The sequence below is a fragment of the Phasianus colchicus genome, chromosome 1 (assembly GCF_987193195.1).
Source record: "Phasianus colchicus chromosome 1, bPhaCol1.hap1.1, whole genome shotgun sequence".
NCBI lineage: Eukaryota > Metazoa > Chordata > Aves > Galliformes > Phasianidae > Phasianus > Phasianus colchicus.
The window spans coordinates 155,625,108-155,651,654 of record NC_143436.1 but is presented as its reverse complement, the minus strand read 5'-3'; the positions used below and the strand labels follow the sequence as shown (position 1 = coordinate 155,651,654).

Below are 26,547 nucleotides of genomic sequence, written 5' to 3'. Positions count from 1 at the left end.
AGTCTGTGGTACTCCTGTTACAGCTTACACCATGGATTCTGTTGTTTGTTCCACCATGTGTTGAGGACAAAGAATAGTACAAGATTTGCTTATAAGGGCACTACTGCAGCTTTTCTTGAAGATATTTACAATGTAGACTTGCCTGGGAAGTCCGAGCCATTTAGTTGACCTGAGAACACTAACTGGTTTGATGTAAAAAGTGCAGACTTGAATGGAAGGGGAGACAATTGCTTTTCTTCTTGAACTGAGTGTCACATCCATACATCTCTATCTATAAACAGGACTGTTTGAAAGTTATGCAACAGAATAGAGACCTTCTCAGAAAAGGCCACCCTTGATGGGGAGAGCAGCTCTATTACAACTAAGCATGAAGCCTTCCTGCCATATTCTCCATTTCAGATTTCCCTCTGTGAGAAGCAGAGGGCTGATATTAAAAGATGGGAATTCCTGGAGTGAGGAGATGAATGTATTTGGCATATCTGTCCCGCCTTTCTGTCACTGCACTACCACAGCAGTGAGCAACAGACCATGTACTGCTTACCTTGCCTATACGAGAACACAAGCAGTCAAGGTCCTAAGAGTTGCATTAGCAGAAGACATCACATGCTGACTTAGTGACAACATTCCCTCTTTCCCAGCCTGTTAGTGTTACTCCATCTTTATCACACAGGTCATTCTGAGAATGAGAATATGAAAAACACTGAACTTTTTTACTTCAATGATCTAGATATATTGACACCTTCTATACAAATAAAAGCAAATTATAGCAGTACATTAACAAATTCTAATACAAAAATGTGTACTTCATAAAATGTGATTTTAAATGACAAAGCTCTACAGAAACATACAACTCCCTATAAAGACGTCCAGTCCACTGAGCAATGCTTGCTCAAAATATCATTATGAACTAAATATGCTCATAAGTATATTACCATTGAACTATACATTTGAATAAAACATTACTGAAAACAGAAGTGAAAACCTATTCATTACTAGTACATGTACAGCTCAATTGAGAAGCAGCCACCAACAGAGCTCAGTACAGCCCCAGGCTGGGGAAGCTCTGCCTTGCAGGTGGCTAGTCACACCTTGCAAACATTCGTCTGTCACATTAACAGTTTAGTGTTATCCATCAATAGAATAGAAAGTAACCAACTGTTGGCAGTAGGAAGTAAAGTCAGAAGACACATCCAGATCACAGGCAATATGTTGCCTACATTATTTAAGACTAGAACTTTCTTTAAAAAAATGATTTTACCAAATAATCAAAACATTTTCCCCTACTGCTCTATTTCACGTAAGTTTACTGCTTTGAGTTTTTAAAATATGAAATGATTGAACTAGTTGAATTAAAAGTTATACAAAATGATTGTCTATCAAACATTTACTTTATACATTACCATTTTTGAAACTGATTTACAGTGTACAATTAGTTTATACAGCATAAGCAACCATTACAATATCATTTTTCCCTCAAAATGAAAGCAGCCAACAATGGCTATGGTCTTGTTCAAAGGTCCTCGGTCACCAATCCTATTTTACCTCACTCTGCACTGTTTACATCCATGTTGTCCCACTGAATACCGCAGGGTACATTCAATAAGCTGTACATTACTCTGTCTAACCATATGCTGCAAAACTGGTTAATGTGCAAGAAAAGCTCATTAACTCCAATGCCTTTTTAAATACAACGTATCTACAGTTTTCCCCAGAATGCTTGCGCTTCCTGAGCTTGACATAAAATACCTTAAAACAGGTTTGGACGTGAATCTGAGACCCCATAAGCAAACTATACCTAGAGGAAAAAGAAAAGCAAATGGCTTCAGGTAGCTCTCACTACTATGTGATTTGTTTGCACTCTAAATACACTTTAGATGGATCTAATAATCTGAATAAGGTAACAAATTCAGTATTTTAATTTTCTAACCTATATTGTTATATATTGATCTTGCTTTTTACGACTTTATATAAACAACGTATACATTTCACAGCCTACTAAAATCTCCATATATTCTTAACCTTGTCATCTGGGTGACTGGATTTAATCGTGCTATAGTCTGCAACAGAGCATGCAACTTGTGGGTCTTTTTTTTGGTTTTTAATAACAAATCCAATTGGTTCAGCATTAGTATCTAAATCAAAGAAGGTCAGGATATTGAAATTATTTTACAGTTACATTTCAATGTTTTAATTTTTACAGAAATTAAAAATTTCTAATTTATCAATTAAAAAGAACAAATCTAATCCATCATTGGATGCAGAAGGGTTCTAGAAGTATTTATGATTTCCTTTTTAAATTATTTGAATTTCACAAATCGTTTCTGAATGAAATCCTATCAAACGCTGCAGTGACTTACAGTAATAAACTACAGTATTAATTAAGCTTATACAATAAATTACAACATGGTAAGCATAAGGTGCTATTCTGTCTGCTCTACAGTCTTTTCAGGACGTTACCACGTGGGCATCATGTCTGGGAACCAGACTCTACCGAGATGCTTTGAAACTTCCCAGTGAATCTGCTCTAAGCTGTATTTCTGGTCAGGAATCAGAACTTCCTCCATAATAGAAAGCTGTGAGAGACGACCACCACACATCTTCACAAACTCAACAAAGGCACTGCAAGAGACTTCGCACTCTCCTAGGCCAACAGCTGACAAATACTTGCACCGCTCTGCGATACGGATCAGCTCCTCATCCAGTGGCCGTAATCCATTGGCACACACGACCAATTCAACCAACCGAGGACACGTCATCCCAACGCGGCCAAGTACATCTTTGCTTACTGATCTTCCAAAGTAAAGGTGAGTGACAGGTATTTCATAGCGAAAGAACGGGTCAAACTCTTCTTCATACAAGAAGAAGTACATGACTAAGTTCACTTTGGGAGAATGCTTGATGAAAGCGTCCCAGCTACTCTTCTGAATCGTGTGGAACTGAGTCTGTCCAGGATTTTCACTGACAACATCGATGCGCAAGTGTTCTAACCTGACGTGTTTTTCAGAAGACAAGGCGAGCAGCAGCTCATCGCTCAGCAGATGGTAGTTGAGTGCCAACTCACGTAAACCATGACACTGATCAGCCACACAAAGGATTCCTTGGAAAGCAGAACATTATGGAATGGGTTATACAGGTAAATATAGCAGTAACTGAATAAGAAACATAAGGATTTGTTTCTGTATATAAAAAGTTGCAAAGAACATGTATTTCAATATAGAATCATTATGTAATAACAAAATTAAATCTTAACTGGACAACCAAAACATGAATCTTTTGTCGCGTGACCAATGTCTTGCGACTTCTTCGTGCACAGTAAGATAAACATATATAACGCATTGAATATTTTCCCCTGGGAAGTGATTCTTGTATGTGGCAAACATAAGAATTTACATACTCTTAACTGTCCCATCCTGCCCTAAATCCAACTATAAATACAAGGTCATAGTAAATCACGGAATCATACAAGACTTGGGTTGGAAGGGACCTCAAGGATCATGAATCTCCAACCCCCCTGCCACATACAGGGCCACCAACCTCCTCATTTAATACTAGACCAGGCTGACCAATCTGGCCTTGAACGCCTCCAGGGACAGGGCATCCACTCTGGGCAACCTGTTCCAGCACCTCACCACTCTCTCTGTAAAGAACTTCCCCCTGTCATCCAACCTAAATCTCCCCTCCCTCAACTTAAAACCATTTCCCCCTGTTCTGCTGTTATCTTTTTTTCAAAGAGTTGATTCCCCTCCTGTTTGTAGGCTCCCTTTAGGTACTGAAAGGCTGCAGTGAGGTCACTCTGCAGCTTTCTCTTCTCCAGGCTGAACAAGCCCAGCTCCCTCAGCCTGTCTTCATAGGGAAGGTGCTCCAGTCCTCTGATCATCTTTGGGGCCCTCTCCTGGACCCTCTCCAACAGCTCTTTGTTGTACTGGGGGCTCCAGACCTGGACACAGTACTCCAAATGGGGCCTCACAAGAGCAGAGTAGAGGGGAACAATCACCTCCCTGTCCCTGCTGGCCACCCCTCTTCTGATGGAGCCCAGGATGCCATTTGCTTTCTGAGCTGCAAGAGCGCACTGCTGGCTCACATTCAGTTTTTCATCCACCAGGACCCCCAGGTCCTTCTCTGCAGGGCTACTCTCAAGGATTGCTCCTCCCAGTCTATATATATGCCTGGGATTCCTGAACATGCTCCAGGCCCTCAATGCCTTTCTTGCAGTGCGGGGCCCAAAACTGGACACAGTACTCGAGGTGCGGCCGCACCAATGCTGAGTACAGGGGGATAATCACTTCCCTGTTCCTGATGGCAACACCATTCCTGGTGCAAGCCAGGATGTTTCCTTCTTGGTGACCTGGGCACACAGTTGGCTCTCGTTCAGACGAGCATCATCAATACCCCCAGGTCCGTTTCCTCTACGCAGTCTTCCAGCCACTTCACCCCAAGCCGGTAGCATTGCCTGGAGTTGTTGCGGCCAAAGTGCAGGACCCGGCACTTGGCCTTGTTGAACCTCATCCCATTGGCTTCAGCCCAGCTATCCAGCCTGTCCAGATCCCTCTGTAGGGCCTTGCTACTCCCAGGCAGATCGACACTGCCTCCCATGTTGGTCATCCGCAGGCTTACTGAGGGTGCACTCAGTGCCCTCATCCAGGTCATCAATAAAGATATTGAAGAGGACAGGCCCCAGCACCGACCCCTGGGAACACCACTCATGACCGGTCGCCAGCTGGATTTAGCTCCATTCACCGCCACTCTCTGGGCTCGGCCTTCCAGCCAGTTCCTTATCCAGCCAAGAGTGTACCTGTCTATGTCATGAGTTGCCAGCTTCTGCAGGGGAATAGCGTGGGAGACAGTGTCAAAGGCCTAGCTGAAGTCTAGGTAGACTACATCAACAGCCTTTCCCTCGTCTACCAGATGGATCACTAGATCATAGAAGGAGATCAGGTTGGTCAAGCAGGACCTGCCCTTTGTGAACCCATGCTGGCTAGGCCTGATCCCCCGGTTGTCCCGCACATGCCGCGTGATCTCCCGCAAGACAATCTGCTCCATAACCCTCCCTGGCTCCGAGGTCAGGCTAACGGGCCTGTAATTCCCTGGATCCTCCTTACAACTCTTCTTGTAAATGGGAGTCACATTGGCAAGCCTCCCGCCTTCTGGGACGTCACCAGTCAACAAAGGAGCACTGATAAGTGATGGAAAGTGGCTTGGCTATCATCTCTGCCAGTTCCCTCAGTACTCTCAGGTGAATCTTATCTGGCTCCATGGACTTCTGGCATACCAGCTGGAGTAGTAGGTTTCTGACTGTTTCCTCCTGAATCGCAGGTGGTTTGGCCTGCTCCCCAGCTGAAACTATCAGGTCAGAGAGTGGAGTTCCCTGTGAATAACTGGTCTGATCTTTTAAGACAGACATAAAGAAGGCATTCAGAACCTCTGCCTTTTCCTTATCCTCTGTGTGGTCACATTCCCAGCCTCATCCAGTAAAGAATGAAAATTCTCCTTAGCCCCCCTCTTACCATTGATGTATTTGTGAAAGAGTTTCTCGTTCCTTTTTACCCCAGCGGCCAGGCTGAGTTCAAGCTGGGCTTTTGCCTTTCTGATTTCCTCCCTACAAATCTTAACAACTTCTCTGTACTCTGAGTTATCCATCCCTTCTTCCAGAGGAGGTAGATTCTCTTTTTCTCCTGGAGCCTCAAGAATAGCTCCCTATTCATCCATGCCGGTCTTCTTCCCTGCCGGCTCATTTTGTGGAGGACAGCCACCTCCTGCACCTTTAAGACTTCCTTCTTGAAGAGTGACCAGATACTCTGGACCCCTTTACTAAGATTGAAACCCAGGTGATTCCTCCTACTAGCCTTCTGAATAAGTCCAAGGTAGCAGTTTTGCTATTCCCCCTCCTGGCTCCACCAAGAATTGAGAACTCTACCATTTCATGGTCACTCTGTCCAAGACAGCCCCCAACCTCCACATCTCCCACCAGACCTTCTCTGTTTGCGAACAGCAGGTCTAGCGGGGCAGCTCCTCTCGTCAGTTCTATCACCAGCTGCATCAGAAAGTTACACTCCAGAAATCTCCAAGACTGCTTCTTCTGTGCTGTGTTGTATTCCCAGCATATGTCGGGGAAGTTGAACTCCCCCATGAGGACAAGGGCTGGCGATCGCGCAGCTTCTGCCAGCTGCTTGTAGAACTCCTTATCTGTCTCTTCATTCTGTTTTGGCGGTTTGTAGCAGATGCCCACCAGGAAGTTTGCCTTGTCAGCCCTTCACCTGATCTTTACCCATAGGGATTCAACCTTATCATCCCCAGCCTCAAGCTCAATGACAATGACACTCTCTAATACAGAGAGCCATGCCACCACCCCTCCTTCCTTGCCTATCCTTCCTAAAGAGTCTACAGTCAGCCACTGCAGTACTCCAGTCATGGGAGTAGTCCCACCATGTTTCTGTAATGGCAACTAGGTCTTAGCTAGCCTGGCACACAATGGCTTCCAACTCTTCTTGTTTGCTGTCCACACTGCATGAACTGGTGTAGATGCACTTCAGCTGAGCCCCTCACCTCACCCCTAATCCCATTACCGCTCCCCCAGGCTCATTTTTAGCGTGCCTGGTTTTATCCCCTTCCCCTTTCATACCTAGTTTAAAACCCTCACTACAAATCCTGCCAACTCCTGGACAAGGATCCATTTCCCCCTTTGGGTTAGGTGATACCCATTGGCAGCCCTCATACCAGGTGCCAAGTAGACTGCCCCATGATCAAAGAACCCAAAATTTTTGCATTTGCACCAGCCTCTCAGCCATGTGTTTATAAGGTGGGTTTTCCCGCTTCTCTCAGAGTCCTTCCCCGCCACCGCAGGAATACAGGCAAATACTACTTGTATGCCTGCACTATAAATGAACCTCCCCAGTCCCCTAAGATCATTTTTTATAGTCCTCAGGCTTCTGCAGTGACCTCATCACTGCCAGCCTGGACTATCAAAAGAAGGTAACAGAGGGGCAGACCAGACTAGGAAGTTTTCTAGATATATTCCTGATCCAGGCCCCAGGGAGGCAGCACACCTCCCTATAGGTAGGGAAAGGCCAACATATTGGGCCCTCCGTTCCTTTTAGAAGGGAGTCCCTATGACTATCACCCTCCTTTCTTTACTGGAGAAGGCAGTCTTCAAGCATGAAGCTGACCACCTCTCCTTAGAAAAGCTTGGAGGCAGTCCTCCCACCTCATTCTCAGCCACCTCACACTCCAGTTTCAGGGCTTCAAACTGATTACACAGAGGCACCTGGGGAACCAAGGTAGGTCAGGATGGGTTCTGCCTGCACCTCTGAGCTGGGACCTGCTGCCATTCCTCCCTTCTTCTCAAGTTGGCTCTCTCAGTTTGACCATGGCAAGGGAAAGGGTCCACTACAGTTTGGAGATTGCAATCTCTGCTTCTTTCTTGCAGAGAGTCGCACCACCAGTCTATCTTCCTCTCACGCTCTCTGATGGTTCTTAATCTCTCTATCTCCTCCCTAGGCTCCCACCACCAGGCTGAGCAGCTCATCCACCTGCTCGCACCTCATGCAAATGGCATCCTTCCCATCCTCCCCCGGCAGCAGCAGGCTCAGGTACTCTCTGCAGCCAGAGACCTGAACCACCACATTTCTGGGTAGGCTCTCCATCTGGGTAGCCACAGTCTTCTTGGGGCAAGCCCACCGTCTGGTAGAGACCATGTTTGAACCTGCAGTCTCTGGGTCTTCAGTAGGAGACAGGTCTCCTAAGCAAAGACAAAAACACTGATGTGCCCTGCCACAAGACCTACCTCCCACACCTACTGATGCAGTAATGGGCAGTGTGGGCTACGCTCCAGTAACACCCTTTTCTTACCTGGCACGCTAGGTGAGTGGAAGCTAGCTTCTGCCCTCCGGAGGGCTGCTTATAGCCTCACAGAAAAGGGTCAAGCTCAGAGATAAGAGTGGACAGTGTCGGCTCCACCCCAGCTGGCTCAGCAGCCTGCCCACAAGCTGCCAGCTGCTGTCAGCCCCCAGCACCAGCACAGTGCTTTTGCTGGCTTCAAAAAAGCCCTAAAAAGAGCTTTTTGGTCAGCTTTTTTGCTTTAGGTCCTCTACCCAGTGCAGTCTTACCTGCCCTTAAGCTGGTCTAAGAAGCAATGACCGTTTCACATGGTAGGAGGGTGTTTGAACTCAACCCACCCTATTTTTTTCAGGGGCTCATTAGATTTGACCAAATTGAAAGCATACACTAAAGCAAACAAAACAGTTGCTTACCAGCCGGAGACACATGAGGACAACTGCTCATTTTCAAGAGTTTGAGTGTGTCACTGTTGTTAGCCACTAGCACTTTGAGAGACGGATCATCTACTGGTGTATCATCGATCTTAAGCGAAGAGAGTGACTTGGAGTTTACGAACACCACTGTCAGTGCAGAAATAAAGTGAGACTGGAAAAGAAAGTTTAAATTAAACACTGGTATCTGAAAAACGTCAGCAGTTTTGTGCTGTATACAGTTGTACACAGTATTCTGACTTACAGTAGCTGCTGAAAAAGTCTTTAACCTGATATCACAATCAAAAATAGCATACATTTTTCAGTAAGGAAAAGTATAATAATTTTTCTTATCAGATTAAGTATTTGGCAAACCAGAACGCCTAACATAAAAGAAATTGAGAAAAACTGAGAAACTGACCCAGGACAATCCACTATGTAAACTTTAAGCTATAGAAAGACCACAACCAAAGAGAAAGCACATAAACTCTAATTTAGATGATAACTTCGTAGCAGTGCTCTTAAACCAGCATCTCCTACAGTAAAAATTCCCTTGCAGTGTGAGTTAGGCTGCACTGGAGAGATGCACTCAAGTGTGGCAAGCCTGTACTGTTGTTGTTACATGTGCCCCAACGCAAATGGTATTACTGGCTGGCAGAGTACGTAGAGTAAGAATGAATCTTAGAGAGCTGACAGGAGTAGTTCACAGCCAAGGAACAGATGATCAATTATTTATGCTACTTAACCAGTAATTAGCGTAGGTCCAATGTTCAAGGTCCTGAGCATTTCTGGATAACAACTGAAACTCACCAGTAAAGAAAGACAACCCAGAATGCCTTCACTTGGAAAATCATGAAAAAAGGATTTTCCATGATTTCTGGTACAATGGAAGTGAATAATTAGCTTATAATCACGATTTCTTAAAAGATTTACTGAAGAAGTAAAGAAAATACATCTCCTGTGCATTATATTAACTACTCCACAAATGTACCTGTTACTTTGATTTCAGTCCTGTTTCTGGATTGTTCATGTTGCTCAGACTGAATACAATTATGTAGAAAGGCTTGGCAATGGTTCTGCTCATTCTTATACAATGTGCTTTTTGTTACATTTAGAACAAGAATTAATATTTTCATATTAACATAAACCAGCAACGTCAATTCACGTTAATGAAAACTGAATGTTCAAATCAGAAGCACGAGGCTTTAGGCACCACTCCCAAGTACAATGACAATACTCTGATTATGTATGTTACAGACTGAGGAGAAAAAGATGCTTATTGATATTTTCACTTTGTATTCAGAAAGTGCTGGTACTGTGTTTTATATACTCTTTATTTAAAATGTAACCTCCTCTAAGAAGGATACTGAAAAGAAAAATGAAATGAATTTAAAAAAATCAGCTCATCTGAAACCACAGTTCGAAGACTTAACAGAAGACAGGAAATAGTTCTTTGCATGGTAAACACCACAAGGCATATTATTCTCAAGAGTTGATTTAGGCGCATCTTGAATATATGTTTAGAAGGAACATGTGAACCTACTGGTAATAAAAAGGAAGTCTATATTTTAGAAGAACTGACACTTCATAAATCTACAGCATGAATGACTACAACTGATTATTTAGTTTACAGAACACAACTCTAGGGGAAAACACAGAAAAGCTGAAATAGCATTCAGATTAAGAATAAAATATGCAAGAGCTGAATGAACAAAATATTGTTAAACACATTAAGACTGCACTATGCTTATGTTTCCTAATGGTCATGTCTTAAAGCACACTGAAAGAAAAAAAGGCACAAAATAATCAAAGATCTGAAAAATATCTTTGAAAATTAAGGATTAAAAATACATATTCAAGAAAAGTACATGACACGTCTGCGATCACTAACAAGGATAATAATTGATAATCCTTCTGCAGCTAACCTCACTTAAACCCTATATCCTACTTCTTTTCCTGAGGTTGTCCCTACCTCTTCCTTGTCCTTGTTGCCATCAGCAATGACATCATCCTTATCCAGCTAACAGCTTAATTTTAACTGGCTCTTGACATACATGTGGGCTAGATTCAAGAATTGAGGCTGACAGACATCCAGGATGTTCTTGCATAGAACTTCTTTATGTCTGTCCCAGGTTACCACAATTGTCCCTCAGCTCCTCAGCAACAGAATCCTTCTAATTCATTAGCACGACTGCTTGTTTAGAAACATATAAGAGGGGATTGCTGGTTGTTTTTTTTATTTATTTTTTATTTTCTTTTACTTCTAGATAAGGGGTCTACTAATGCAATCTAGTTTTAGATAAACAAGCTAGTTAAAAAAAAAAAAAGTCTGTCAGATTTCAGAGATATGATGCAGTTCGCTTCTGAATCCAGAACTTAACTATGTGACATCATGTACTGAAGACTTCCTCAAAGTGATACGAATGTAAAAAAATATACTTATCAATGACTGTAATTGCTAAAGCAAGCTCACACAGATTAAACTCTACCTCTTTGATTATAATCGTCTCCTAATAAGTCCGCTAGCCTACTGACTTATAGCATGTTGCCCAAAGCTAACAGACAGGAATACTTAGAAGAACAAGATCTAAACTAGCATCTCGTGATGCAGAGAATTAATGAAACTTCAGTTACCCATCTTAGTAGATCATCTCAGTTCTTCCCCTTAGTAGAGCCTAACAATAAAGGGTTTTGGGTTTTTTTTGTTTTTTTTGCAAAACAGCTTTTCATAATACTCTATAAATCACTGCAATATTTTTCTACAGAAATTTACATGCATTCAAATACCTTTGGTAAATCCATGAAGCTTGGCCGGGCTGTTGAAATTAGTCCAAGAGTTTTCAGAGAGCAATTCACAAGCTGTGATAAAATATCACAAGCTGCTTCTGCAGATTCCTTGCTACTGTCCACCTTAAGACAATATTAAATGTACTGAATCAGAAAACACCGCATCAAAACACAACCATTATTGAAATAAAGCAACTCTATTTTCCATGGTTTATTTTCCACTTTATTTTCTGTCATATGATGGTAAAAAAAATGCACTGGAATTTCACCAATGTCCTCTTTTATTTTTCTCTGAAAGGCACACATCAAAAATCCAAGATAATTTGCTAGCAATTTAGCAGGCTCCTGAATATTCTGGTAAAATTTTGCATGGTGAGGGATTAACTACTACACAGTCTGTTCCAAAGCATTTATCAATATCAAATAATCAAATAATAATATGTAAAGGTTTATATCAAATAATAAATACGTAAAGGTTCTTTTGGCTCCAGAGCCTATCAATGTGTTTTCTTCGTTATCAAAATGTGGAAATACGAGAAACCCTTCTCTGTGCAAGAAAGCCACTTGCTTCCTTTATGGAGACTCAGCTCACAGAAGAGCTTCTGGAGATTTAAGTACACTATCATTTGAAGCTATAAAGAAGGATCTCCACCAATAATACTACAACAGATACGCAAGGGATACACTGTAAAACTTGTTACAAAATTAAATCACTTAATGTGCTTCCAGACAATTTCCCCCAACACTTAATATATGCTTCCAGAATAGCATCATATAGACAAAACTCACGACAACTTCGTAAGCCTACGTAACAGCAAAAAGCATGACCACAAGATCCATTTTAAGCTTATCACAAGCCATGCTAACTTGCCAGCAACTGATTTAAATCTGATGAACATTCATTTTCCATTTGAATAGTAAGAGAATGACAAAGTAAAACCTCCACTCTTTATTGGATGAGGCTGGGAATGTGACCACACAGAGGATAAGGAAAAGGCAGAGGTTCTGAATGCCTTCTTTATGTCTGTCTTAAAAGATCAGACCAGTTATTCACAGGGAACTCCACTCTCTGACCTGATAGTCTCAGCTGGGGAGCAGGCCAAACCACCTGCGATTCAGGAGGAAACAGTCAGAAACCTACTACTCCAGCTGGTATGCCAGAAGTCCATGGAGCCAGATAAGATTCACCTGAGAGTACTGAGGGAACTGGCAGAGATGATAGCCAAGCCACTTTCCATCACTTATCAGTGCTCCTTTGTTGACTGGTGACGTCCCAGAAGGCGGGAGGCTTGCCAATGTGACTCCCATTTACAAGAAGAGTTGTAAGGAGGATCCAGGGAATTACAGGCCCGTTAGCCTGACCTCGGAGCCAGGGAGGGTTATGGAGCAGATTGTCTTGCGGGAGATCACGCGGCATGTGCGGGACAACCGGGGGATCAGGCCTAGCCAGCATGGGTTCACAAAGGGCAGGTCCTGCTTGACCAACCTGATCTCCTTCTATGATCTAGTGATCCATCTGGTAGACGAGGGAAAGGCTGTTGATGTAGTCTACCTAGACTTCAGCTAGGCCTTTGACACTGTCTCCCACGCTATTCCCCTGCAGAAGCTGGCAACTCATGACATAGACAGGTACACTCTTGGCTGGATAAGGAACTGGCTGGAAGGCCGAGCCCAGAGAGTGGCGGTGAATGGAGCTAAATCCAGCTGGCGACCGGTCATGAGTGGTGTTCCCAGGGGTCGGTGCTGGGGCCTGTCCTCTTCAATATCTTTATTGATGACCTGGATGAGGGCACTGAGTGCACCCTCAGTAAGCCTGCGGATGACCAACATGGGAGGCAGTGTCGATCTGCCTGGGAGTAGCAAGGCCCTACAGAGGGATCTGGACAGGCTGGATAGCTGGGCTGAAGCCAATGGGATGAGGTTCAACAAGGCCAAGTGCCGGGTCCTGCACTTTGGCCGCAACAACTCCAGGCAATGCTACCGGCTTGGGGTGAAGTGGCTGGAAGACTGCGTAGAGGAAACAGACCTGGGGGTATTGATGATGCTCGTCTGAACGAGAGCCAACTGTGTGCCCAGGTCACCAAGAAGGAAGCATCCTGGCTTGCACCAGGAATGGTGTTGCCATCAGGAACAGGGAAGTGATTATCCCCCTGTACTCAGCATTGGTGCGGCCGCACCTCGAGTACTGTGTCCAGTTTTGGGCCCCGCACTGCAAGAAAGGCATTGAGGGCCTGGAGCATGTTCAGGAATCCCAGGCATATATATAGACTGGGAGGAGCAATCCTTGAGAGTAGCCCTGCAGAGAAGGACCTGGGGGTCCTGGTGGATGAAAAACTGAATGTGAGCCAGCAGTGCGCTCTTGCAGCTCAGAAAGCAAATGGCATCCTGGGCTCCATCAGAAGAGGGGTGGCCAGCAGGGACAGGGAGGTGATTGTTCCCCTCTACTCTGCTCTTGTGAGGCCCCATTTGGAGTACTGTGTCCAGGTCTGGAGCCCCCAGTACAACAAAGAGCTGTTGGAGAGGGTCCAGGAGAGGGCCCCAAAGATGATCAGAGGACTGGAGCACCTTCCCTATGAAGACAGGCTGAGGGAGCTGGGCTTGTTCAGCCTGGAGAAGAGAAAGCTGCAGAGTGACCTCACTGCAGCCTTTCAGTACCTAAAGGGAGCCTACAAACAGGAGGGGAATCAACTCTTTGAAAAAAAGATAACAGCAGAACAGTCTTTCACTGCAAGAAAGACATTGAGGCCCTGGAGCATGTTCAGAGAAGGGTGACAAAGCTGGTGAGGTGTCTGGAGCACAGGCCTTATGAGGAATGGCTGAAGGAGCTGGGATTGTTTAGTCTGGAGAAGAGGAAGCTCAGGGGAGACCTTATTGCTCTCTGTAAGTGCTTGAAGGGGGGTTGTAGTGAGCTGGTCATTGGCCTCTTCTCTTGTCTAACCAGTGATAGGACTAGAGGGAACAGCTTCAAACTGTGCCAGGGGAGAGTCAGGCTGGATGTTAGGAAATACTGCTTTTCAGTGTTCAGGCACTGGAATGGGCTGCCCAGGGAGATGGTGGAGTCACAGACCCTGGAGGTGTTCACGGAACGTTTGGATTTTGTGCTGAGGGATATGATTTAGTGAGAACTATTGGTGATAGGTGGATGGTTGGACTGGATTATCTTGTATGTCTTTTCCAACCTTAGTGATCCTGTGAAAATGAAAAGCCTAAAACATCTGCAAGCCTTGTGATAGCCAGCTTATGTCTGATACCAAATCAAGCAGCTGCAGTACATACGATTGGGCTGAGGTACCCTGGTGGCCTGCACAATGATTCAGGACCTGCCAGGATGCATATCTCCGGAGAAGGAGACTCTACAACCTCTCTTGGCATCTTCTTCTGGTGCCACGTCATCCTGAAAGCGAAGTTGCTGTTCTCCACATTCAGATGTAATCTTCTGTGTTCCAGTTCTTGCTTGCTGTCCCTTGTTTTGTTGCCGGGCATCATTGAAAAGAGCCTGTCTCTACCCACTTGACTCCCACACTTTAGATATTTGTAAGTATTCATAAGATTACCCCCCCCCCCCCCCCCGTCTTTTTTCATCATGCTGAACAGTCCCAGGTCTCTCAGTCTTTCCCCATAAGGAGATGCTTCAGCCCCCTGATCATTTCTGTGGCCCTCTGCTGGACTCTGTAGAAGTTCCCTGTCTTTCTTGAACTGCGGAACCCAGAACTGGACACAGTACTCCAGATTTGGCCTCACCAGAGCAGAGAGGAGGGGGAGAATTACCTCCCTCAACCTTCTCCTTTTAATATGCCCTAAGATACCATTGGCCTTCTTGGTCACAAGAGCACATTGCTGGCTCATGGCCAACCTGTTGTCCATCTGGATATTCAGGTCATTCTCTACAGCTCAGTCAGTACCCTGTACGGCTCTATCTAGTTATATGCAAGTCTCTATGCTTGCCCTTGTTGAACTTTGTAAGATTCTTCTTTGCCCAGCTCTCCAGTCAGTGCAGGTCCTGCTCAATGGCAGCACAGCAGCCACTGGTGTGTCAGCCAGTCCTCCCAGCTTTGTATCACCAGATTTGCTGAGGTACATTCTATCCCTTCATCCAAGTCACCAATGAATTTGTTGAAAAAGACTGGACACATTACCTACCCTTAGGGAACACCACTAGATCACAGGCTTCTGACAGACTCTGCACCACTGATCACAACTCTCTGAGCTGCCAGTCAGCCAGTTCACAGTTCACCTCACTGCCCACTTATCTAACCCACACTGTCTACGCTTACCTACAAGGACATTACGGGAGACAGTGTCAAAAGCCTGACTGAAGTCAAAGTACTCAACATCCACTGCTCTCCCATCATCTACCCAACTGGTCACGACATCAGAGAAAGCTACCAGATTAGTCAAGGGCAACCTCCTCTTGGTGAATCCGCATTGACTACCTCCTGATAATCATCCTTTCTTTCTCCTGCTTGAAGACATGACATCCAGAATAAGCTGTACCATCACCTTTCTAGGGATGGACATGAAGCTGACTGGCCTGTAGTTTCCTAGGTCCTCCTTGCTCTTTTGAAGGCTGGAATGACACAGGCTTTCCTCCAGAACCTCTCCCGTTCTCCATGACCTTCCATGGATGATAGAGAGCAGCTAGGTAAACACTTCTGCCAGCTCTGACTCAGCACTCATGGGTACATCCCATGACTGGTTTAGTCTGGAGAAGAGAAGGCTCACTCCAGACTATCACTAGTCTATCACTCCCTACAATTACCTGAAAGGAAGCTGTGATGAGGTGGGGGTCAGTCTCTTCCCCTGGGTAACTAGTGGCAACACAAGAGGGAATGGCCTTAAGTTGCACCAGTGGAAGTTCAGACTGGATATTTGAAAGAATTTCTTCTCCAAAGGAGTGGCTGGGCAGTGAGCAGGTTGCACAGGGAAGCAGCAGTGTCACTGTCACTGGACGTGTTTAAGAAAAGGGCAGGTGAAGTACTTAGAGACATAGGCAATATTGGTGGTAGGCAGACAGTCAGACCAGATGATCTTAAAGATCGTTTTCAATCTTAATGATTCCATGATCCTATAATGGCTCATGGATTTGCATGTGTTGAATTTCCCTAAGTTACCTCTGAACAGCTCCCCAAACAAGTTTTCCCTTCCTCAGACTTTCCCTCTTACCTCTGAGGTCTGGGATTCCTGAGGGGCAGTCTTAAGAGTTATCGAATGCCTTCCTTGCTTCAGTCATTACTGCTACCTTCTCAGTGTCCTCCATTACTAGGACACTGACATCTCATCCAGCAGCACGCCAACATTTTTCCTAGCCTTCTTATTGCTACTGACACTCAAAGAAGACTTTATTATTGTCTAGTACGCTGAACCTGAAAACCAAGTCTTCCAGACTGAGAACTGGCACATTCCCTCTTTAATAACTGAGGATCTTAGTAACAAAGATTACGTCATAACTATGTCAATTACTGATATAAATATTTCTCATGCCTTAATATCTAATTAGATGAGCCACTACAACTATCTCAAGTATCAGAGATAATTCCTAGAAACATTCATAATAAAGTAAAAAAAAAAAAAAGGAACAAAATTTAACTTGCATTAATTTTTAGAAAGTTATGATAAAAAAAGCCTATAAAATACCCTACCTTGAAGCTTACATACTGCAAGTGATTGGAATGCCTCTTTATTATTTGCTTGATCAGTTCAGGATGTGTAGCCCTCAAGTAAGATGTAGCCGGTTGATTGAGTTCAAACTCAAAACATCTCCAGAGATCAGGCATATGGAACACCTGGTTCCAGCTTCGGCAGACCTGTGATGCATGAGCACGATCCAAAAGGGGCAAGTACTGAAATACCTGCAGGATAATGTCTTGCAGCAGGTTACCCCAGTCAGGACTCTGTACAACTGTGGCTTTATCATCTACGCTCTTGTGCCTCTTGGATTCTTTCTCAGCTGTCTCTTCAGATGAACTGCTGTTGGCCTCATTAGTCTTCCTTCCTCGTTTCATTCTACAAAGATAAGAACAAATTTTCCATGAACTGTGTAAACGTAACAGAGCTCAAATAAACCTAACGTTTATAGAAAACAATGGACAAAAAGATGCATGTTTTCTGCAACCATATTTTTCCAGGTCTGTTTTGCTACAGAAAGGAAATAAAACCATCAAGTAGCAATGACTGTGAAACAGCAGTCTAAAAATCTTATTACTACCAAGACAGATAACTTTAATGTTATTTCTATAACCATTACCACAGCCAATCCACACACAACAGCAACTCTCAGTATTCCATTTGTCTGAGAATGCTTTGAACCTAACTTGTTCCACTAGTTTGCCGATTATTGGTTTACTTTCCCACTAGTGTTCTTCCAAACAATATTGTGAACACTCATTCAGTGCCCCCCCCCACCAGAAACAACACCATCTGAAGTCGTAGGACAAAATTTCAAATTAAAGTTGTAAGAAATTTTTAAAAATGAATGTATTCATGCTTGCAGGTGCATCTGATCAATTTTATTCTCAAGTAGGATTATTCTTTCTTAAAGCAAAACACGTTATTTCAGTATGTTTGTCTTAAATCAATACCCTTAAAAACATATCATAAAAAAAAAATTAAAACAACCAATTAGTAAAGAGATTGTGAAAGATTGCCAATAACAATCTGAGAGGCTCAGCACTCCCTCTGCTTCTCCCCAGAACAGGAGATTAGAGGAATCAGTAAACTTTCTTCCGAATTGTATTGAATTCAGCAAGTCTGAATCCAAAGGTTACTCCATTCTCAGTAGCATGTACTTCATCCCCAGTGCTCTCACTTGTACTACTGATACCTTATGTTATATGTTAAAGATGAAAAAAACACCACATGTGAAACACCACACATATGTACACCTGAAATTCAGCATCAGGTTTTCACAGAATCACAGAGTTGTAGGGGTTGGAAGGGACCTCCAGAGATCATTGAGTCCAACCACCCTGCCAAAGCAGGTTCCCTACACCAGGTCACACAAGTAAGCATCCAGGTGGGTCTTGAATATCTCCAGAGAAGGAGACTCCACAACCTCCCTGGGCAGTTCTTCATCCGTGTGTTCTTCTGCAGACGCCAGCTTAAAACCGAACTTAGCAATCAGTCATTTATTTTTAAAAGCCTGAATGTGATGTGTACCAGATTCTAAAGGACTATGAATGCCACCTCAAACTAAGTCACTATACCCTCATTTTAAGTCTCTAAAAAGCTAAGAGAGTCTGGGGGCAGGCTAAGAGAATCAGGGTATGCTTGATATGCATGAAGACCTCTGCCCTCTCATGATTTCTGTACTTCACACAGTGAAATCATTCTGGTTTAGTGTTTAAGTGCAACCATAAGCATAAAATTATTTCATCCTGTGATTAACCAACATGCCATTCACTCTCACCACATCTCTCAACAGGATGAGGGGGAGAACTCTGGGGATGGAAAAGTAAAAGTACAAGAATTCATACACTGAGATAAGGACAACTTAATAAGAAAGAGGGAAAGGAGAAGGAAAGTAAGAAATAAAATGTGATGCAAAACACAATTACTTGTCACTCACTGACCTATGCCCAGCCACGCCCTAAGTAACAGCAGCCCCCCCAGCCAACTCCCTCAGTTTATTTTCTGCATGGCACCCTAAGGCATGGAACTTCAAATGAAGTTTGAAGGATGCCTGTCCAGTTCACTTGTTATCTAGACAATTAACTTTCTATGCTATGAACAGCAACAAAGTTTAGAAGTCTTTTAAATAGGAAAAAAAAACATTTGAACATCCAGCACATCATGGATTGTTTTCCCAAAGTGGGCATCTCCTCGAGTACCTATGAAACACCTAAATAGCACCTCCTACTCACAAGATAATAGCAACCTATCAGTTGAGGTCTGGAAATAAAATGTTGTGCTCAATGCTGAACACACAGTCATGAAAGAATGACGAACACCATTTGTCTCCTGATTCTCTAATCCCACTAGCACTGGAGACAATCACAAGATCACAGGAGAGCAAAAGTCTCCTCTCACTTGCTGAGAACTACTTACCATGATCCACAGCTCACAGCTATAAGCCCATGCCAAATATTGCTGCTGTGGTGAAACAAGTTCTCCTAAGAAAGAACTCTGTTGCTGAGCTGCTACCTTCACTTGCACAGATTGGTACACAGGAAAACTGAATATAGCAACATATCATCTGCAGCTAACAGAAAGATGAAGGAACTATATTTTGCCACGGAAAACTGAATAGCTGAAGAATCTAAGCAACTTGCTAATTAGGCTAGTAAACTCACAGGAGATCCATCATATTAATGTTTACAGTAAACACTAAGCATAGCACGAAAGTGTTATCTGCAATAAACTAACACAAAATGCAATACTTCTTCAAACATCACACGTTTTCTAATCAGCACACTACTTTTAACTTAGCTTCAGAGGGTTAAACTCTGGATTTATTCCCCCGTCACATATGGAGGCCATTGTGCACGTACAGTAGCATATTTACTAAGTCATCTTTTCAAAGATACAAGCAGCACATCTGGCACTTCTCCAGAGAACTGCTTTTCTTCAGAACTGTGTGAATTTTTTCCACTTGAAAAGAACTCTGGGATGTGACTGCTAAAAGCACCAGCCAACTTACACCTCAGAGCACACAGACCAGCCTGGATGAGTTCTAAGCAGTTAATATATACTGGCTACAGTTCAAAACACACTCAATAAGCTGCAGGGTACTACGTGAAGTCTCCACAGTCAAAAAGGAAGGAGACAACATGGTCATCCTAGAGCTGTACTGATGATCCAATTCAGGTTACAACCTTCCAAAAAGATACAATGCCACGTGTTCTAAGTGCATGGTTGGGATGGAAAGGGATGGAAAGACATGTTTCCAGACAACTTTGTTACTGACATTTCAGATGTTCCTGTAAATAAAAGAATCACACAATCACTTGTGCTGGAAGGAATCTTTGAAGATCAGCTAGTCCAACTCTCCTGCAGTGAACAGGGACACCTACAGCTACAGCATACTGCTCAGAGCCCCATCCAGCCTGATCTTGGATGTCTCCAAGGACATCTCTCTGGGCAACCTGTTCCAATGCATTTTTCTCTAGTGTTGTTTAAAAAAAAAAAAAAAAAAGTCAATTAGGAAACCTCTCTGCAAAATTATTGCAAGAACAGGAAAATGAAACTGGCAGCTATGTTTCCTTTCATTTACACATCCACTATTTCAAAGAGTTGGCTAAATTTTGATTCCAAGGCCAAGAGAAATAACTAAGTTCAGTAAGGAAAGTACTGATGCAAGATTTCACATGGGAGTGTCCTGTACACTAATTGCCTGTACTAATTATCAGCATTTGTAACACGCTGTTTTTCAGTCAGCAACTGTTTAACCCTTCCTTCAACACGTGAGCCATCACTCTTCCTTTCAGCTCACTCCCAGAATGTATACCCGACCTGTTTTCCCAAACTTCTACTGTAACTATCACAAATTTTAAAGCAAAGTTGTTGACAGAAACAGGAAAACAAACAGAAAGCAGAAGAACAACCAATGCTATCAAACTACAGAGGTACAATATCCAGATGCACGACTCCTCGAGGTTCTCCAAACAAACCTCAACCCATCACAGCTGCCTGTTTTCGAGTCTGACAGCCACCGACAGACAGGAGGAGCACAGCACAAGCTCAACGCCGTCGGTAACGCTGAGCAAGGTGCGGACAGAAAACAATGGCAGTAACTAAAAAACAAAGCAAAACAAAAAAACAACAACCAAAAAACCGTGCACGGCTCCGGTTGCTGCTCCCTGTTCCAAGGAGGCTCTGAGGCAGCCCCAGCTGCCGCGACACCCACAGCACCCGGCGCCGCCACTCCCACGGGTGCCTGAGGGCCGAGCCACTCTCCCAGAGCCCCTCACCTGGCGGCTCCCTGCTGCGCCTCGCATCAACCGGGGCTCGGGCCGCGCCGCCGCCTCCACTCCGGCCACATGAGCCCCTCCACCGCAGCCGACCTTCGCGCGGCAACACGTCCCGCTCGGCTCGCCTCGTCCCACCGCTCCGCTACACTCCCCCCTTTCCTTCTCTGTTTACTTCGCGGCAGCGGAAGCGACGCAAGCCCAACCAAAATGGCGGCGGGCACTGCGTAGTGCCGCGCCCCCTCCCGCCCCCAGGCGCCGGGGGGCGGGGCTGCCTGTAATGGCCGCCCCTAACGGTCGCCTGCAGCCGTTAGGGGGTGCGTGTACGTGCTCTGCGGTGCTCTGCGGGCAGGGAATGGAGGAGGGAAACGCAGAGAAGTTAGCAGGGCGACGCTGTGGAGGAGCTGGGTCTTCCCGGACTCGAATCTGTCCGTTATTTGAAAGCCCGATGTCAGGCTAGCCTTTGGGATTAATATAGTGGAGGAGGCTGAACTGCTGGAAAAGAACTCTGTGGAGAAGAATCTGGGTGTTCTGATGGACAGCAGGTTGGCTGTGAGTCAGCAGTGTGCCCTTGTGGCCAAGAGGCCAGTGGTATCATCAAAGAGCATGGCCAGCAGGTTAAGGGAGGTGATTTTCCGCCTCTAATCTGCCCTGGAGGGACCACATCTGGAGTACTGTGCCCAGTTGTGAGTTCTGCAGTTCAAGAAAGACAGGGAACTTCTACAGAGTGCAGCAAAGGGCCACAAAGATGATCAGCGGTCTGAAGCACCTCCCTTATGAGGAAAGACTGAAAGACCTGGGCCTGTTCAGCCTGGGAAAAACAAACAAACAAACAAACAAACAAACAAACAAAACCTGGGGGGGTAATCTTATCAATGCTTATAAATATCTAAAGTGTGGGAGTCGAGTGAGTAGTGACCGGCTCTTTTCAACAGAACAAGGGACAGCAAGCAAGAACTAGAACACAGGAGATTCTATCTGAACGTGGAGAACAACAACTTTGCTTTGAGGATGACTGGAAGAGACTGCCCAGAGGTGTTGTGGAGTGTCCATCTCTGGAGATATTCAAAACTCACCTGGATGCATTCCTGTGTAACCTACTGTAGGGCAGCTGCTTCAGCAGCAGATTGGATCAATGATCTCCAGAGGTCCCTTCCGACCCCTGCAATTCTGTGAAGCAAATATCAGTGAGTCCAGCAGCTCTCAAAGTGAAGGTCTTGGGGTACTGCCAAGAAGATAAAGTGATGTAAAGTAATGACAGTCCTCCTTGGCTGTGAATGTTGGTGTGTTTCCCCTGCAGATTTGTTGTATTGCATACAGCACGTTATTCATGCTTTTAAGTGGCTGAAACTTTTAAAGTTGAGATTGCCAAAACATACAGAATTGTGAAATGGTTTCCACTCCTGATTTCCATCAGAGATTTCTTATAAATAGCTGGATGTGGCCCAATGATTTCCCCCTCTTGAAATGGTGTTGACACAGAGTAAGCAGTTCCTCAGTGATCTCTGAGATGTCAGTGTCTCTCAGTTCCTCATGAAACAGCTCACATAAAAACATATCTTCAGCTTTGCTTACGTGAAGACTGTTGAAGATGAGCTTGATTGTTTGATTTGTTTCTGTTACTTTTGATCTAGTTCCTTGATATTATTGGTGAGAGAAAAATTACTTGTATACAAACAGCAATTTTTTCCCGTGACAAATGATCATTTTAATGTTGAAATTATATAATAGAATAATCACTTGTCTCAAACTCAAGATGTCCTGAGAGGTTTACTGTAGCTCAGCCATTATGATTCTATGTGTATTTGTCTAAGTCTTGGTGTCTAGCCTTCAGCTTTTCAGGAAAATTGGTTTGAGAGCTGAGTAATCTCCTTTAGTGTTAATGAGCAACTCAGTTATGCTTGTAATAACATATAATAGCTATGTGACTGCTGTGATGAAGTTCTGGTATCTGCAGAAAAATGTCTTTTGAAAAGTGAGTAAAATGTCTTTTGAAAAAAATATATATTGGGGGGTCTGTATAGAAGACTCAGGAGATGTAACAGGGCTGCAATTTCAGTAACTGAAATTTGAGGTAACATTATTTTATAACCCATAATACACTGTGTGTAGGTATGATGACATACTGAGGGAGATTTATTGCACTACTTTGCAGTTTTATTTTACTTCCTGATTCTCAGAATTGAAAGTAGTTTGCTTCAATTCCTGTGCCCTTATTTCCTTTTCTGTAATTGCTTATGTGTGTTTTAGGCACACTGTGTGTAGGAGGAGAAGAGGACATGTGCAGAAGGAACTCTGTGCATCACACTAGTTGGTGGCGTAGCAGCCAGAATCAGCGCGAACAACAGCTGCAGCTCTGCATGGAGCCAATTCAGGTGCTGGATATGGTGGAAAGCACTGCCAACTGTGCCTGTAGTGACCGCTAGCAAAGCATAAGGATAGGGGAGCTTGCCAGAATTGAGTAAAAGAAAACCTAAGAGCAGCTGGTGGTGTGGGCATCTTCTTATGGCACCTGGTGAGCACTGGGCAAAGCCATGTTTATAGAGCTCTTGGACTCTGAGGTAGCTAGAGCTTAGACAGTGGCAGCAGGTAGAGAAAGACCCAAGTAACAAAGGCCCAAAGACAGCATTCACAGGTCTATGGGCTGGTCTGCAAAAGAGCTGTAAGGCATTCTGGGAACATGGTGGGTGATTGTGGCTGAGAAGTGCTGTGAGCAAAAATGGGCTATGAAGTAACTTCTGAAAGGGTGCTTCAATCAGTTCTGAATATTGAGTTGCATGTAGTAGAGCTGGTCCTGACCTAGGATTTCCAAGGTGTCCCATCAACATTATATTGAACAATTATGATCTTCTTGAATGTCTCTGTGGTGACAGGGACATAGTGTTAGACAATATAGTTCCAACAATAGTATCTTTTGACAAGTCTTCAGATTTGACATCTTCTGGACTTGCAGCTTCATTTGCTAAATAATTGCCAGCTCTGACAGTGCATCCTGAAGCTTTAGTTCTTGGAAACCATTAGTAGATGTGTCTTTATTAGGTGGTTTGTTTGCCTTGTGATTTAATAAACAAAAGGTGAGATTTTGAGAATGTATTTTAAATAATACATATGAAGGTATTTGTATTCGTATCTTTTAATAGCACCAGAAATAGTCTCCAGTATTCAAAAATTAGATTTTTGTGTGAAACTGCCTTGTAATTTTTAATTTTTCTTGCAAAGAGGGAGAAGCTTTCTGAATTTTGACTTTGACAGGCTGGAGAAATGGGCTGACAAAGAACCTCACAAAGTTCAAGAAGGAAAAGAGCAAAGTCCTGCCCCTTGAGAGGTCCCCAGGCACCAGTACAGGCTAGGAACAATCCAGCTGGAAAGCAGCTCTGCAGGAAAGAACCTATGAGCCTTGCTGTATATTAGGACATGTCAACATGAGTCAGCAATGTGTCCTTGCTGTGAAAAAGGCTAACAGTAGTCTTGGTTGCATTAGGCAAAGTATCACCAGCAGGACAAGAGAGATGATCCTCCTGCTCTACTCAGCATTGGTGAGGCCAGTACTGAGTCCAGTTCTGCACTCCTCAGTAGAGCAAAGACATGGACATACTGAAAGGAATCCAATGGAAGACTACTAAGATGATCAAGTGTCTGGAGCACCTCTCCTGTGAGGAAAGGCTGAGAGAGCTCTGACTGTCCAGCTTGGAGAAGGCTCTGGGGGAATCTTATCAATATCTGTAAATACTGCAGGGAGGGTGCAAAGAGAACAGAGCAGGCTCTTTTCATTGGTACCCAGTGCTAGGATAATGGGCAGTGGGCATTAACTGGAACACAGGAGGTTCTGTCTGAACAACAGGAAGCTCTTCTGTGCTGTGCAGGTGACTGAGCACTGGCACACATTGCCCAGAGAGTCCATGGTCTCCTCCTTGGAGATCTTCAGAAGCTACCTGGACCTGGGCCTGGGCACTCTGCTCAGGGTTTCCCTGCTCAGCAAGGGAGTTCAACACGCAGGGATCTCTGCCAGCAGCTGTTGCTCAGTAGCTCACAGAATGGCCAGGGTTGGAAGGGACCTCAAGGATCATGAATCTCCAACCCCCCTGCCACATGCAGGGCTACCAACCTCCTCATTTAATACTAGACCAGGCTGCCCAGGGCCCCATCCAATCTGGCCTTGAACACCTCCAGGGACAGGGCATCTACAACCTCTCTGGGCAGCCTGTTTCAGCACCTCACCACTCTCTCTGTAAAGAACTTCCCCCTGACGTCCAACCTAAATCTTCCATCCCTCAACTTAAAACCATTTCCCCCTGTTCTGCTGTTATCTACCCTTTCAAAGAGTCGATTCCCCTCCTGTTTGTAGGCTCCCTTTAGGTACTGAAAGGCTGCAGTGAGGTCACTCTGCAGCCTTATTTTCTCCAGGCTGAACAAGCCCAGCTCCCTCAGCCTGTCTTTGTATGGGAGGTGCTCCAGTCCCCTGGTTGCTGTTCTAGGGGAACCTAGACCATCTATAAAGGCGGTGCAACGGAAAGCCAAGCTGAAGTGCCTTTATACTAATGCACGCAGCCTGGGAAACAAGCAGGATGAGTTGGAAACCGTGATGTGCTTAGAAAATTACGACCTTGTTGCTATCACGGAAACGTGGTGGGATGATTCCCATAACTGGAATACCACCATTGAGGGCTATCGGCTCTTTAGAAGAGATAGGCTAGGTAGGAAGGGTGGGGGAGTAGCCCTCTATGTCAAAGAGTGGATAGACTGTGAGGAGCTTCCTCTGAGAAACAGTCATGATCAGGTTGAGAGCCTGTGGGTTAGAATTAGGAATGGGTCTAACAAAGGCCAGCTGGTGATAGGAGTATACTATAGGCCACCTGATCAAGGGGAGACTGTTGACGAGGCTTTCTTGCTTCAGATGCGGGAGGCTTCGTGCTCACGGGCTCTTGTCCTGATGGGGGACTTCAACCATCCGGATATCTCCTGGATAGATCACACGGCGAGTTGCAAGAGGTCCAGGAGGCTCTTGGAATGTGTTGATGATAACTTTCTGGTCCAGGTGTTGGACAGACCGACCAGAGGTGAAGCGCTGCTGGACCTGCTGCTCACCAATGTGGAGGAAATAATTAATGGTGTTAAGGTCGGAGGCAGCCTGGGTTGCAGTGACCACGCTCTGATTGAGTTTGTGATCTCGAGAACTGTGGGCCTGGTGAAGAGTGGCATCAGGACCCTGAACTTTGGGAGAGCAAACTTTAAGCTGTTCAATGGACTGTTGGCCGAGATCCCCTGGGATGCTCTCTTTAAAAACAAAAATGCTGAAGAGAGCTGGTTACTCTTCAAGGATGCCTTCCTAAGAGCGCAAGAACTCTCTGTCCCACTGAACAAGAAAGCGGGCAGAGGAGGGAGGATGCCAGCGTGGCTCAGTAAGGACCTGCTGAGAGAGCTGAGGGCAAAGAAAGGTGTGTACAAACTCTGGAAACAAGGGCATGCCACCTGGGAAGAATACAGGGATGTTGTCCGGACTTGCAGATGTGGGATCAGGAAAGCCAAGGCGCAGGTGGAACTGAACTTGGCGAGGGACGTGAAAAACAACAGGAAGACTTTCTATAGGTACATTAGCCAGAAGAGACAGGCCAAAG

The 26,547-nt window shown here is 44.6% G+C and overlaps 1 protein-coding gene across 1 annotated transcript; it reads right to left on the bottom strand.

The window, feature by feature from the left end:
- Positions 1-487: 487 nt before the first annotated feature.
- On the bottom strand, positions 488-21,075 carry FBXL3 (F-box and leucine rich repeat protein 3). Its single transcript, XM_031609145.2, has 5 exons — positions 20,936-21,075; positions 16,670-17,033; positions 11,031-11,153; positions 8,247-8,418; positions 488-3,097 (listed from the first exon to the last, which is right to left on the bottom strand). The coding sequence occupies exons 2-5, from the start codon at positions 17,030-17,032 to the stop codon at positions 2,454-2,456; spliced, it is 1,302 nt and encodes a 433-aa protein (XP_031465005.1). The 5' UTR covers position 17,033; positions 20,936-21,075; the 3' UTR covers positions 488-2,453.
- Positions 21,076-26,547: the final 5,472 nt, after the last annotated feature.

What these genes read in the sequence shown, in the direction of transcription:
- FBXL3 (XM_031609145.2), bottom strand. Translation starts at nt 17,032, where the DNA reads ATGAAACGAGGAAGGAAGACTAATGAGGCCAACAGCAGTTCATCTGAA. An exon ending in TGCAGTATGTAAGCTTCAAG is followed by an intron (nt 11,154 to 16,669) that starts GTAGGGTATTTT and finishes TATTGTCTTAAG; the next exon opens with GTGGACAGTAGCAAGGAATC. An exon ending in TCCTCATGTGTCTCCGGCTG is followed by an intron (nt 3,098 to 8,246) that starts GTAAGCAACTGT and finishes CTGCTTTCCAAG; the next exon opens with GAATCCTTTGTGTGGCTGAT.